Raw genomic sequence first — 15,636 nt, 5'->3', positions numbered from 1 at the left:
CAGAGTTTTGTACAGCTGTAGCATAACCTCTTGGTTCTGGAACTCAATCCCTCTATTAATAAAAGCTAAAACACTGTATGCCTTCTTAATAGCCCTGTCAACCTGGGTGACAACTTTCAATGATCTGTGTACATGGACACCGAGATCTCTCTGCTCATCTACACTACTAAGAATCTTACCATTAGCCCAGTACTTTGCCTTCCGGTTACTCCTACCAAAGTGCATCACCTCACACTTGTCTGCATTAAACTCCATTTGCCACCTCTCAGCCCAGCTCTGCAGCTTATCTATGTCTCTCTGCAACCTACAGCATCCTTCGTCACTATCCACAACTCCACCGACCTTAGTGTCGTCTGCAAATTTACTAACCCATCCTCCTACGCCCTCATCCAGGTCATTTATAAAAATGACAAACAGCAGTGGACCCAACACCGACTCTTGTGGTTCACCACTGGTAACTGGTCTCCAGGATGAACATTTCCCATCAACTACCACCCTCTGTCTTCTTTCAGGAAGCCAATTTCCGATCCAAACTGCTATATCTCCCACAATTCCATTCCTCCGCATTTTGTCCAATAGCCTATTGTGGGGAATCTTATCGAATGCCTTGCTGAAATCCATATACACCACATCAACCGGTTTACTCTCATCTACCTGTTTGTCACCTTCTCAAAGAACTCAATAAGGTTTGTGAGGCACGACCTTCCCTTCACAAAACTGTGCTGACTATCCCTAATCAATTTATTCTTTTCTAGATGATTATAAATCCTATCCCTTATAACCTTTTCCAACACTACCAACAACTGAGGTAAGGCTCACTGGTCTATAATTACCAGGGTTGTCTTTACTCCCCTTCTTGAACAGGGGAACCACATTTGCTATCCTCCAGTCATCTGGCACTATTCCTGTAGACAATGACAAGTTAAAGATCAATGCTAAAGGCTCGGCAATGTTCTCCCTGGCTTCCCAGAGGATCCTAGGATAAATCCCATCCGGCCCAGGGGACTTATCTATCTTCACAGTCTGTAGGATTTCTAATACCTCTTCCTTGTGAACCTCAATCCCACCTAGTCTAGTAGCCTGTATCTCAGTATTCTCCTCGACAACATTGTCGTTTTCTAGAGTGAATACTGTCAAAAAATATTCATTTAGTGCTTCCCCTATCTCCTCTGACTCCACATACAACTTACCACTACTATCCTTGATTGGCCCTAATCTTACTTCCGTCATTCTTTTATTCCTTAAATACCTACAGAAAGCCTTCGGGTTTACCCTGATCCTATCTGCCAGCAACTTCTCATGTCTCCTCCTGGCTCTTCTGAGCTCTCTCTTTTTAGGTCTTTCCTGGCTACCTCGTAGCCCTCAAGTGCCCTTACTGAGCCTTCACATCTCATCCTAACATAAGTCTCCTTCTTCCTCTCGACAAGAGATTCCACCTCCTTTGTAAACCACGGCTCTCGCACTCTACAGCTTCCCCCCTGCCTGACAGGTACATACTTACCTAGGACACACAGGAGCTTTTCCTTGAATAGGCTCCACATTTCTAATGCGCCCATCCCCTGCAGTTTCCTTCCCCATCCTGTGTTCTCTAAATCTTGCCTAATCTCATTGTAATTGCCTTTACCCCATCTATAACTCTTGCCCAGTGGTATACACCTATCCCTTTCCATCACTTAAGTAAACATAACAGAATTGTGATAGCTATCACCAAAGTGCTCACCGACTTCCAAATCTAACACCTGGCCGGGCTCATTACCCAGTACCAAATCTAATGTGGCTTTGCCCCTTGTTGGCCTGTCTACATACTGTGTCAGAAAGCCCTCCTGCACACACTGGACAAAAACTGACCCATCTATAGTACTCGAACTATAGTGTTCCCAGTCAATACTTGGAAAGTTGAAGTCCCCCATGACAACTACCCTGTCTCTCTCACTCCTATCGAGAATCATCTTTGCTATCCTTTCCTCTACATCTCTGGAACGATTCAGAGGCCTATAGAAAACTCCCAACAGGGTGACCTCTTCTTTCCTGTTTCTACCCTCAGCCCATACTACCTCAGTTGACGAGTCCCCAAACATCCTTTCTGCAACTGTAATACTGTCCTTGACCAACAATGCCACACCTCCCCATCTTTTACCATCTTCTCTATTCTTACTGAAACATCTAAATCCCGGCACCTGCAACAACCATTCCTGACCCTGCTCTATCCATGTCTCCGAAATGGCCACAACGTCGAAGTACCAGGTACTAACCTATGCTGCAAGTTTATCCACCCTATTCTGGACGCTCCTGGCGTTGAAGTAAACACATTTCAAACCAACTTCTTGCTTGCCGGTGCCATCTTGCGTCCCTGAAACATTATTTCGGACCTCTCTACTCTCAACCTTTTCGATACTCGAACTACAATTTTGGTTCCCATCCCCCTGCTGAATTAGTTTAAACCCACCCGAATAGCCTTAGCAAATTTCCCCCCCAGGATATCGGTACCCCTCTGGTTCAGGTGAAGACCATCTTGCTTGTAGAGGCCCACCTACCCCAGAAAGAGCCCCAATTATCCAAGAATCCAAAACCCTCCCTCTGGCACCATCCCTGTAGCCACGTGTTCAACTCCTCTCTCTCCCTATTCCTCACTCACTAGCACGTGGCACGGGCAACAAACCAGAGACAACAACTCTGTTCGTCCTAGCTCTCAGCTTCGAGCCTAGCTCCCTGAATTTCTGCCTTAAATCCCCATCTCTCTTCCTACCTATGTCGTTGGTGCCAATGTGGACCACGACTTGGGGCTGTTCCCCCTCCCCCTTGAGGATCCCAAAACATGATCAGAGACATAATCATATGGATAATGTGGCAACTGCACCATGTAAAAGTGAAGATACAAATAAAAACACATCATTCTAGTGAATTCCAAGATAATAAAATGTGAGGCTGGATGAACACAGCAGGCCAAGCAGCATCTCAGGAGCACAAAAGCTGACGTTTCGGGCCTAGAGGGTCTAGGCCCGAAACCTCAGCTTTTGTGCTCCTGAGATGCTGCTTGGCCTGCTGTGTTCATCCAGCCTCACATTTTATTATCTTGGAATTCTCCAGCATCTGCAGTTCCCATTATCTCTCATTCTAGTGAAGGCATTTTATGGCCAGAAATCACATTTGCCAAAATTAGGGATGGAAGACAACCATAATTTCTATCCTTAGAAGGTTGATTAGTTGCATTTTAATTTAGTTCAGGTCATAATAACATCAGTAATTCAATTAGATATTATAGAATAAATGATACAGTTGAGGATAATCTTATTAGATAAATGAGATCCATGCAGTAAATCTATTTAAAAGCAATTTTTTGTGATCATCTAAATTAAGTGACTTTGTCAATATTATTTAGGTAACAAAGCCAAAAATGCTATGGTATTTGCTATTACACATCAAAGATTTTTAGATTTTTTTTAGATTAGACTCCCTGCAGTGTGGAAACAGGCCTTTCGGCCCAACAAGTCCACACTGCCCCTTGAAGCATCCCCCTATAGCCCACACACCCCTGAACACTATGGGCAATTTAGCATGGCCAATCCACCTAGCCTGCACCTCTTTGGACTGTGGGAGGAAACCAGAGCACCTGGAGAAAACCCATGCAGACACGGGGAGAATGTGAAAACTCCACAAAGACAGTCGCCCGAGTCTGGAATTGAACCTGGGTCCCTAGCACTGTGAAGCTGCAGTGCTAACCACTGAGCCACCGTGCTGTAATTCTGGAATTACCTCCCGGATGGAATTGCTCGTATACCTACAGCAAATGGACTTCAGCAGTCCAAGAATGCAGTTCACATCACCTTCCCAACAGCAACTATGATGGGCAATAAATGCTTGTTCAACCATTGATGTCCACAATCCATGAACATTTTTTTTTAAAAATTCATAGACTTATCGGGAAGAAGCTGGGATTGGTCTGAAATTGTTGCAGAGATAGTAGGAACAGCAGATGATGGAGAATCTGAGAGAACATTTATAGAGCTTGATGAATACAGGAGGCCACACAGCATCATAAATTGGTCTGAAATTGGATGGCTCTTTTAAGAAGTGGCACAGACCAAATGACAACCCTCTGAACTGTAAGACTCTTTCTAACAAACCAAAAGCTCAAAAGCACAAGTGGGCACTTTGGTCTATATTTCCTGGGGCCAATGGCCCATCTAAGCAAAATGAGAAAGTCAGATCCTCCCTGTCACAAACAGTCATCGAGATTCAAGCACATTTACAATACAATAAAAGGAATATATAAATTGACCAAGTTACTTAAAATCCCTATTGCTTTCCCTATATTACTGACAGATAACGAATGTAACACTTGATCACATTAGAATAAATAAGTCAAATATTAGTAAAAATGTTTTGATTTTTCAAATTCCAAGAAACATTCTTTCATCAATCATATATATTACTCAGCCCCATTAATCACGATGATTTTAATAACATATCTCAACCAACCGTACAAAACTTGCCCAACTGCATAATTGTTTATTGTTATCAATCTGACCCTTATCAGCCTTGGCCATATTTCAGAGCAAATTGCACTCTAGCTGCCGCAGTCGTACATAAGAGCGCATTTGCAGGTGACTCCCGCTGTAACAACAGGTTTGAATGCAGAATACGCCCAGACCTCTGCTATGGTGATTTGCTCACTGACAAGTTGCAAGAGAGCTGGATATCTGGTGCTAATCGTGAGTATTTGTTAACAAATTGTTAACAGGCCGGTTATGCTTTAGGCAAGGGCCGCACGTTTTCCAGAATGCAGTGCTCTTCTCCCCGCCCCAGCTACAGTTCCCGCAAGGAAAAAAAACCCCTGAAATTCTAGGCAATGAGTCATCACAACGCCAATGATAAGTTTTTCATCAGAGATAATGGGAACTGCAGATGCTGGAGAATCCGAGATAACAAAGTGTGGAGATAATGGGAACTGCAGATGCTGGAGATTCCAAGATAATAAAATGTGAGGCTGGATGAACACAGCAGGCCAAGCAGCATCTCAGGAGCACAAAAGCTGACGTTTCGGGCCTAGGCCCTTCATCAGAGAGGGGGATGGGGGGAGGGAACTGGAATAAATAGGGAGAGAGGGGGAGGCGGACCGAAGATGGAGAGTAAAGAAGATAGGTGGAGAGAGTGTAGGTGGGGAGGTAGGGAGGGGATAGGTCAGTCCAGGGAAGACGGACAGGTCAAGGAGGTGGGATGAGGTTAGTAGGTAGCGGGGGGTGCGAGGAAGGGATGGGTGAGAGGAAGAACTGGTTAGGGAGGCAGAGACAGGTTGGACTGGTTTTGGGATGCAGTGGGTGGGGGGGAAGAGCTGGGCTGGTTGTGTGGTGCAGTGTGCATCCACTGCATCCCAAAACCAGTCCAACCTGTCTCTGCCTCCCTAACCGGTTCTTCCTCTCACCCATCCCTTCCTCCCACCCCAAGCCGCACCCCCCGCTACCTACTAACCTCATCCCACCTCCTTGACCTGTCCGTCTTCCCTGGACTGACCTATCCCCTCCCTACCTCCCCACCTACACTCTCTCCACCTATCTTCTTTACTCTCCATCTTCGTCCGCCTCCCCCTCTCTCCCTATTTATTCCAGTTCCCTCCCCCCATCCCCCTCTCTGATGAAGGGTCTAGGCCCGAAACGTCAGCTTTTGTGCTCCTGAGATGCTGCTTGGCCTGCTGTGTTCATCCAGCCTCACATTTTATTATCTAACAAAGTGTGGAGCTGGATGAACACAGCAGGCCAAGCAGCATCTTACGACGACAAAACGTCAGCTTTCGTTTCCCGAGGTGCTGCTTGGCCTGCTGTGTTCATCCAGCTCAACACTTTTTGTTATCTCTAATAAGTTTTTATGTTGCATTTTTGAACCAAATATTATAAAGCGTTACGATGGAGGGTCTCTGGACTCAAAAACCGAAGAGAGAGGGGAGGTAGAACAGTGAGGAAACTCTGCAGAGGGGGCCAACACCTGGAGAGTAGGTTCTTGGAGTTGGAATTGGTGTTCTTAAGAGTCCGGACCCAATCACTTTCTTGCCCATCTGATGCTGTCTGACCCGTTGTGTTCCTCCAGTTCCACACACCGTTATCTCGTAATTTAATGTGTTGTGACTGGAAACCCCACGAAAATACTTCTACCGTTTGGAATTGTTTAATCTTTATGATGCTACAATTTAGATTAACAATTGTTAATTTTTAACAATTAAGGCTTATTACCACTGTATTGCCCCATCCATAATTTATTTTACTGTCCACCTACAGCACCAATCATCCTTATCGAGCGCCCGCCATGTTCCTGACGAAAAGTCCCACCGTCGCTCGTTTATTTCCGGCGTTCGTCAATATTCGGGGACTTCCGACATATTCGGCTCCTTCCGCTCTCACTCGGCTATTTCCGCCGTTAGTCGGGCGTTACACAATGTTTGTGCAGGCATTCGGCGTTTTTTTTTTCGCTCGGCGACCAATCCTTGCTGTTATCTTCACAGCTTGAGGTTCATAACTGAAGTTAATTGGACTATTCCTGTTCACTCATGTTCTCAGTTTCTCCTGTGGCTGTTGTACACTCAAACTGAGGTCTGTCATTTCGCAATTGCTGATGAGAAGAAGGTGAAATTTGGCACAAAATGTATTTACTTGACTTCTTAGCTGGGTGGGTTGCAGGTAAGAAATGGTAATGTGTTGTTAAAGTGTTTGAAAATGATCAGTATTTATTCCACGCATACAGTTGTCAGTTTCAGATGGTACTCAAGCTTTCAAATTGTTTTTAAAAATAGAAAATTCCGCCAGCTTTTTGCCGTTGCTTTATTTGTGGATTGATGTGAATGTTACTTATTCTAATGTGGTTAAGCATTATTCTGTTAGTGAAGGACGTACTGATTTTTAAAGTCGCACATGTTAGAATTAATTGTTTGTCGTTGAGAATTTGTGTTTATTCAGATATTGTTGAAAGTGTTAGGTCATTACTAAGACCTGTCGGGTATGATTTATGCCTGAGATTTCTAAATTTTGTCACTTCAAAGATAGTTTAAAATATATAACTAACTGGCCACGTTTCTTGGTTAGTGTAAACCGTCTTTCGTAATCGATGCATTCCTTCTGGGGAAAGGTTTGCGGTTGTGTGGAATCCATAGTTCTACTTGGAAGGTTATTTATTAAGGTCCAATCTGTGGGGATTCAAAATAAATCTTCAGTATCACCAAGGGGTTGAATACTTTAAGGATTGTATCAGTGTGAGGAAATTCAAACAGTGATAACTATAGAATCGTGGCTGCTAGTTAGCACTGATGATGCGAATAAGAAACATACAGGTCCCCTGTTAGAGATAATGGGAGCTCCAGATGCTGGAGAATCCAACATAATAAAGTGTGAAGCTGGATGAACACAACAGGCCAAGCAGCATCTCAGGAGCACAAAAGCTGATGATGTTTCAGGCCTAGACCCTTCATCAGAGAGGCCCCCTATTAAGTGCTTTACTATTCAGTGCGATCAAAGCCAGTATTCAAATTATCTGCCTTAAACGTTTTTGACCATGGAAAGTCCACAGCCCTGCGAAGATTTCAATTGCAAAGATTCCCAACCTCAGACTGAAGAAGTTTTTCCTTCCAGATTCCCTAGTCAGGGGCAATAATTTCTCACTGACTACTCTGTCTAGTCAGTTCAGAGTCTTGTACAATATTCAAAGTTTTTTTGGCAAACACTTTGTAGCTAGCGTTATGGGTGATGTTACAAGGTGTGGAGCTGGATGAACACAGCAGGCCGTGCAGGAAAGCTGACGTTTTGGACCTAGACCCTTCATCAGAAATGGGGGAGGGGAAGAGGGTTCTGAAATAAACAGGGAGAGAGGGGCAGGTGGATTGAAGATGGATAGAGGAGAAAATAGGTGGAAAGGAGACAGACTGGTCAAAGAGGTGGGGATGGAGCCAGTAAAGGTGAGTGTAGGTGCAGGAATGGGGAGGAGATAGGTCAGTCCAGGGAGGACAGACAGGTCAAGGGGTGGGATGAGGTTAGTTGGTGGGAAATGGGATGTGGCTTGAAGTGGGAGGAGGGGTCAGGTGAGAGGAAAAACAGGTGGGTACGAGTTGGGCTAGTTTTGGGATGCAGTTGGGGGGAGGGGAGATTTTTGAAGCTTGTGAAATCCGCATTGGTACCATTGGGCTGCAGGGTTCCCAAGTGGAATATGAGTTGCTGTTCCTGCAACCTTTGGGTAACATCATTGTGGCACTGCAGGAGGCCCAGGATGGACATCCCATCTGAGAATGGGAGGGGGAGTTGAAATGGTTTGCAACTGGGAGGTGCAGCTGTTTATTGCAAACTGAGCGTAGGTGTTCTGCAAAGCGGTCCCCCAAGCCTCCGCTTAGTTTCACCGATTTATAGAGGTACAGCGAATGCAGTATACCACATTTAACAGATGTGCAAGTGAACCTCTGCTTGATGTGGAAAGTCTTCCTGGCGCCTGGGATGGGGTTGAGGGAGGAGGTGGTGTGTGGGCAGGTGTAGCACTTCCTGCGGTTGCAGGGAAAAGTACCGGGTGTGGTGGGGTTGGAGGGGAGTGTGGAGCACACAAGGGAGTCATGGAGAGAGTGTTCCCTCCAGAAAGCAGATAAGGGTGGGGAGGGAAAAATGTCTTTGGAGTTCAGATTGCATCACAGTCCTGAAGTACAGCCAATCAATGCCATTCTGAAATTGAGTGGGGAAGGAATTCGTTTGCAGGCAAAGTATTCAAAATTTTACTTTTGAAGCACTCTTGGGGGGCGCACGGTTACTTCCAAGAAGAATACCCAAATGAGAAGGGTTATATTGCAAGGAGAAAATTGAAGCCTGGACTGTTTGTTTCTGTGAAGAGACTGCCCATTTATTGAGTCAAGTGCCCACTAATGTTGGAGCACAAAGGATAGCCTGTGTGGAGTTTTACATCAGGTGAAGCACAGGCCATTTCAAAATCTTCGAGTGGAGCACAGCATTTACTACTGCGCTTATTAAAATTATTTTCTTCTCTTGAGGTTTACTTGGGTGGGAAATACATGGTTCAGTATCTACGCCTCAGTAGTCTAATGGTATAATTTTCTGATTCATTTAGAACCCCAAGTCTGGCCCTTATTCAATGCAGTAGCAGGTGAAGGAGGCAAGCTTTTTAAAGCCATTGGAAGAGCTATTGTGATACTAATCAGTCAAACCACCTCCACCAATTCAGTTTAGAGCAGTCCTCAAAGCATCCCTGAACTATGGAGTTGTTGGTGGTTCACTAAGCTGACTGGTTTTCATGCAAACATTTCATCCCCCTCTTTGGTGACATTTTCAGTGCTATCTAACCTCCGTTCAAGTGCTGTTGTTCTGTTCCGTTCTGAATTTATATGGTCTAGTCTGTCAGGGAGTGGGGTAATTCTGTTTCTGGTTTTGCTCCGTAGTGGGTTGTAGGTGGAGTTAAAAAAAAACAGGTTTCCAGGAATTCTTGTGCTTGTCTTTGTTTTGCTTGTCCTAGTACTGTTACAATGTCCCAGCTAAACTGATGTCCTTCTTTGTTAATAAAGTGTGAAGCTGGATGAACACAGCAGGCCAAGCAGCATCTCGGGAGCACAAAAGCTGACGTTTCAGGCCTAGACCCTTCATCAGAGAGGGGGATGGGGTGAGGGTTCTGGAATAAATAGGGAGAGAGGGAGACGTGGACCGAAGGTGGAGAGGAGAGTATAGGTAGGGAGGGGGTAGGTCAGTCCAGGGAAGACGGACAGGTCAAGGAGGTGGGATAAGGTTAGTAGGTAGGAAATGGAGGTGCGGCTTGGCTTGGGAGGAAGGGATGGGTGAGAGGAAGAACAGGTTAGGGAGGCAGAGACAGGCTGGACTGGTTTTGGGATGCAGTGGGGGGAGGGGAAGAGCTGGGCTGGTTGTGTGGTGCAGTGGGGGGAGGGGACGAACTGGGCTGGTTTTGGGATGCGGTGGGGGAAGGGGAGGAGTGTATTGAAATCAGGGAGAGTTGATCGGTTTTGCTGCGAGTTACTGTTCACTTATCCTGGTGTTGAATTTCCTGCCCGTCTGTCCTAATTGTGTTTCTCGCAGTTGCTGCATGGTATTTTGTACATCACATTTGTCTTGCTCATCATGGGTATGGGGTCTTTCATCTTTGACAGTAGCTGGCAAAGTGTGCTGTTAGTTTGTATGCTATCATTATTTCAAGAGGTCATAGGAGTCTTGTAGTCAGCTCAGATATGTTTCTAATCTAGGGTAGGGTGTCCAGTGTGTTGGGGCGTACAGTGTCTTTTTGGTATTGTTTATCCACTAGATATTGGCAGATGAAGTTGCTAGGATGCCCATTGTTTGTTTGCAAAAACTTTGTATAGATGTTCCTTTTTTATCTCTGCATAGCTCCGGGGAGTTGCAGCGTGGTATTGCTCGTTCAGAGAGAGTCTTGATTCAGCTCTTTTTGTAGATGTTGTGGTAGTTACTGTTATAATTCAGGGTTTGGTCTGTGTGTCTAGTCTTTCTAAGTACTCTGTGAAGGAATTCACAGTTGGTCGATAATAAAATGTGAGGCTGGATGAACACAGCAGGCCAAGCAGCATCTCAGGAGCACAAAAGCTGACGTTTCGGGCCTAGACCCTTCATCAGAGAGGGGGATGGGGAGAGGGAGCTGGAATAAATAGGGAGAGAGGGGGAGGCGGACCGAAGATGGAGAGTAAAGAAGGTAGGTGGAGAGAGTATAGGTAGGGAGGGGATAGGTCAGTCCAGGGAAGACGGACAGGTCAAGGAGGTGGGATGAGGTTAGTAGGTAGATGGGGGTGCGGCTTGGGGTGGGAGGAAGGGATGGGTGAGAGGAAGAACCGGTTAGGGAGGCAGAGACAGGTTGGACTGGTTTTGGGATGCAGTGGGTGGGGGGGGAAGAGCTGGGCTGGTTGTGTGGTGCAGTGGGGGGAGGGGACAAACTAGGCTGGTTTAGGGATGCAGTAGGGGAAGGGGAGATTTTGAAACTGGTGAAGTCCACATTGATACCATATGGCTGCAGGGTTCCCAGGCGGAATATGAGTTGCTGTTCCTGCAACCTTCGGGTGGCATTATCTCTCATTCACAGTTGGTCGTTTGTTCCACCATTTATGTTTAGAAACAGGAGTTGATTGTTGGCCTCCTCCCTGGTGAATTTGATCCCAGTGAATATGCTGTTAATGAGATTGGTGTGTTTCTTCTAACTTTGCCTGTTTAATGATCACAAAAGTACCATCTACATCCCTGCTCTAATAGTTTAGGCTGGATCTGAGGGAGGGCTGTGCATTCCAGTCTTTGCACAACAGCTTCCGGTATGAGACTCTGGGTGAACCCATGGGTGTCCCTTTAATCTGTTCATATACCTGGCTGTTAAAGACATGGTGTGTGGTAAGGCACAGATCTAGTAATTTCAGCATATTGCCCTTGCTGATGGTTTCATTGGAGGCCTATGTTTTCAGATTGTCTAACAGTGCAGCCAGTGTCCCATTTGCTAGTGTCATGTTGATAAAGGTGACTAGTGCTGCATCGAAGGAGACCATTATTTCATCTTGTCGATTTTCTATGCTCCTGATGTTATTCAGGAATTCCTGTATGGAGTGAGTTGCTCCATTGGTAAGGTGCTTCAGTCTCTGTTGTGGCTCCTTGGCTAGCCTGTGTGTCGGTGTGCCCCATAGGGAAACTGATTCTGAGGGGGATGTCCAGTTGGTGCATGTAACCCTTAGAATCGAGGGGTGTTTGAATGAGAAATTTTGTGCCAAAAATCTTGAACTTGACCAACCAACAGTGGACCTCAACTCTTGATCAGGCCATCAGTCTCAAGCAAAATGGGGCCAGAACTAAGAAGAGACTCACACTACGGGGAAAACAGACAAAACTGATGTATAGCAAGGACCAGAATGAGCCAGACACGTGGATAAGAAATCCATCAGGCAAACAACTAACAGACACCGAGAAAGCTGTCTTGATACAGGGACTTAATTTTGTTCACGACCTTGTAACTAGAATTGGGTTCCTGGCGGTGAAATCTAATGGACTCGCAGATGAAACGCAACAGCCATCTGACAGACCATAGACCATAGTCCCTAACCTGAGCAGGAGAAGCCAGTAAAACGTACCCAACACATCAGAAAGAAAAACCCTCGCAAGACTCAAGTGGGACAGGAACATCATAACCTTATCTACAGACAAAGGCTGATTGACAGTTGTAATGAATAAATTGGACTACATTGAAAAAGCACACAACTACTTGCAGATACCAACAGAGGGAATCGGGCCGTATGTCACAATTACAACTGTCAATCAGAGAATTCTGATGAAGGGTCTAGGCCCAAAACGTCAGCTTTCCTGCTCCTGAGATGCTGCTTGGCCTGCTGTGTTCATCCAGCTTCACACTTTGCTGTCTTGGTTCACTAATGACCTTTTTAGGGAAGGTAACTGCCATTCTTGCCTGGTCCGGCCTACACGTGACTTCAGACTGTGACTCCAGAACCATAACAATGTGGTTGACTCTTAACTGCCCTCTGGGCAATTAGGAATAGCAATAAATGCTGCCTAGCCAGCGATGCCTTCATCCTGTGAATGAATGAAGAGGAAAAAAAAACAAATTATAGTGAGCAGGCCACATAACAAGAACCGACTTCCTAAAAGTGAAACCCGATAGTTCAAACACCTCCTTGTTCTACGGACTACCCATGGTCACAAATCGGACATCCCCCACAGACCCATAGTTTTCCTGCTGGGCACAGGCTGGCCTGGGAGCTACAACATAGACCGTTAGTTCAGTGGTTAGCACTGCTGCCTCACCAGGGACTTGGGTTTGATTTCACCCTTGGGCAATTGTCTGGGTGGGGTTTGAATATTCTCCACATTGTCTGCATGGGTTTCCTCCTATAGTCCAAAGATGTCCAGGCTAGTTGGATTAGCCATGCTGTATTGCCCATTGTATTCAAGGAAGTGTAGATTAGGGGGTTTCAGGGGGATGGGTCTGGCTGGGATGCTCTGAGAGTCAGTGTGGACTTGGGCCAAAGAGTCTGTTTCCAAACTGTAGAGATTCTATGATAGACTAAAGTACCTTCCCAACAAAGCAATCACTCCACACATTCTGTAATGGAATTCCTGAGTAACATCAGAAATGTAAAAATCGTCAATGATGAAATAATGGTCTCCTTCCATTCAGCACTAGTCACCTTTATCGACATGACACTAGCAAAGGAGACGCTAGCCACACTACTAGACAATTTGAAAACATGGGTCTCCAATGAAACCATCAACAAGAACAATATGCTAAAATTACTAGACCTGTGCCTTACCCCACTCTTTCTTTTTTTTTAACAGCCAGGTATATGAACAAATAATCTCTGGTCTCACAGCAAGAAGCAGTTGTGCAAAAGACTTGAACGCACAGCCCTCCCTCAGATCCAGCTTAAACTATTGGGTCAGGTACGTGGACAATACTTTTGTGATCATTAAATGAACAACGTTAGAAGAAACAAACCACCTTATTAACAGCATATTCACCAGGATCAAGTTTACCAGGGGAGGGGGAACAACAATCAAGTCCTGTTTCTAAACGTAAATGGTGGAGCAAACGACCAATGGTAAATTCCTTCACGGTGTATATAGAAAGACCACACACAGACCATATCTTGAATTACAATCGTAACCACTCCAACATCTACGAACAGAGCTGTGTCAAGGTGTCCTTTTAAATGAGTGATAACGCCCTGGAGCTATGCAAAAATGAAGAACATTTATGCAAAGTCTTCGCAAACAATTGGTGTCCCAACAGCTTCATTCGCCAATGCCTGGCAAATAAACGATACCAAGAAGATACTTGGTATGCCCCAACACACTGGCCACCCTATCCTATATTAGAAACAATTCAGAACTGACTACAAAACTCCTTTGACCTCTTGGAATAATAGCACACAAACCAACAGCCACACTTTGCTAGCTACTCTCAAAGACGAAAGACCCCGTACCACGATAAGTAGGATAAAATACCATGCAGCAATGTGAGAAACAATACATAGGACAGAGGGGCAGGAAATTTGCCACCAGGATACATGAACACCAACTCGTGTGAAAACGAGTAAGTTTGACAAACCAACCACAAGCTGAGCTAGATCTTCGTTAAAACATTAAATCCCTGAAATATCTCCACTGATTAACAGTGACCAATTCATAATATTAAAAATAGGGACAGGAATGGGCCATTAGCTCTTCAGGTCTGCTGGTCATTCAACAAGATCCTGGTGAAATTGCCGCAGGCCTCCACTTTTTTTAATATATCATTATCCTCCGTCAACTCTCTGATATTTCAAAAATCGACCTACCTCGTCTTTAAATATTTTCAGTGATTTACCTCCAAAACACACTCTGGGGTAGAGAATTCCAGATATTCATTACATTCATGGAACAGAAATTCCTTTGCATCTCAGTTTTAAATGATGTCCCCTTATTCGATAACTATGTCCCCCTAGTTTGAAATTCCATGACTAGTGAAAACATCTTCTCAATATCAACTCTGTCAAGCCTCCTTTGAATCTTTTGCATATTTCAATAAGATCACCTCCTCCTTCTAAACTCCAATAAATAAAATTCTAACCTGGTTAGCCATTCTTGATAAGTCAGTCTCTTTATCCTAAGAGTCAACCGAGTGAATCTCTTTTGAACAGCCTCTAATGCCAGCACATACTTTCTTAACTACAGAGAGACCAAAGGTGTACACAGTATTCCAGGTGTAGCCTCATTAATACGCTGTACGGTTATAACAAGGCTTCCCCACTTTTAAACTCCACAAGCCTCAGCCAACAATAAAGAATACATTACATTTTGCCCCCTCATCCAAGTCATTAATATAGATGGTAAGTAACTAAGGCCCTAGAACTGGACCTAGCAGCGCTCTGTGAGTTAGATTTTTCCAACCCAAAGGACACCTATTAATTCTGACTGTCCATCATGCATTAACAAATCCTCAATCCAAACTAATATATTACCGCAATATCATGAGCTTCCATCTTGTCTAATGACCCTCTGTGGCACTTTATCAATTGCCTTCTGGAAATCTAACTACACTATATCTGCAAATTTTCTCTATCGTCTCTGCTTGTTATATCCTCAAAGAACGGTAGCAAATTTGTCAAATGTGACTGCCTTGTCATAAACCATGGGATAAGACTGACTTAGGAAGACAAGGATATTCTTCTGAAAATGCAGAGGCAAAGCTAGGGCAACAAAATGCACGTGTGCACAGAAACGTCCAACTCATCTAACTGACCACCCAAGCAACGCCTATCCTTCGGATGGGAAATCACTCCTCAGACTTAACAGCCAACTCTGTATCTACCAAACTGGAGTGGAAGCAAATCACCTTGAACCTGAAGGCCTTCTTAAAAAGCGACTGGTGAGTATTGTCTGATTTGAATTTATACAGTATTTGTTTTATTTTAATTTATTTATTTTACTTTTTTAAGTAATTTATTTTACTTCTTAAGTTATTTTTCACTTTTTAGTCCTGAAAAGTTAGGAGTGTCTCAGTTGTTGGGACATTCATTTTTGAACTATACATTCTGGGTTCACAAGCAGTAGACGTTGTTTATTTGGCCTTTAGTAAGGTTGACTAGGTTCTGCATAGTAGTCTAATTAGTAAAGTTAG

At 44.6% G+C, this 15,636-nt stretch overlaps 1 protein-coding gene across 7 annotated transcripts in view; it reads left to right on the top strand.

Moving 5' to 3' along the window:
• The first annotated feature begins 6,449 nt into the window (after positions 1–6,449).
• Positions 6,450–15,636, top strand: part of slc25a47b (solute carrier family 25 member 47b) — a 28,173-nt gene continuing 18,986 nt past the window's right edge. For 3 of the 7 annotated variants that reach the window (XM_048537359.2, XM_048537355.2, XM_048537358.2), the window contains exon 1: positions 6,450–6,668. Coding sequence is in view for 1 of the 7 variants with exons in the window: in XM_048537355.2 (XP_048393312.1) it covers positions 6,632–6,668 (37 nt within the window). In the remaining 6 variants the exon portion in view is untranslated. Of the gene's footprint in view, positions 6,669–13,313; positions 15,385–15,636 lie in introns of all 7 variants that reach the window. The other 4 variants (XM_048537357.2, XM_048537356.2, XR_007248241.2 and 1 more) reach the window with 3 other exon arrangements.

The sequence above is a fragment of the Stegostoma tigrinum genome, chromosome 10 (genome assembly GCF_030684315.1).
Source record: "Stegostoma tigrinum isolate sSteTig4 chromosome 10, sSteTig4.hap1, whole genome shotgun sequence".
In the NCBI taxonomy this organism is placed as follows: Eukaryota; Metazoa; Chordata; class Chondrichthyes; order Orectolobiformes; family Stegostomatidae; genus Stegostoma; species Stegostoma tigrinum.
Note: the sequence above shows the minus strand (reverse complement) of the source record. Positions and strands in the feature narration are given on the sequence as shown.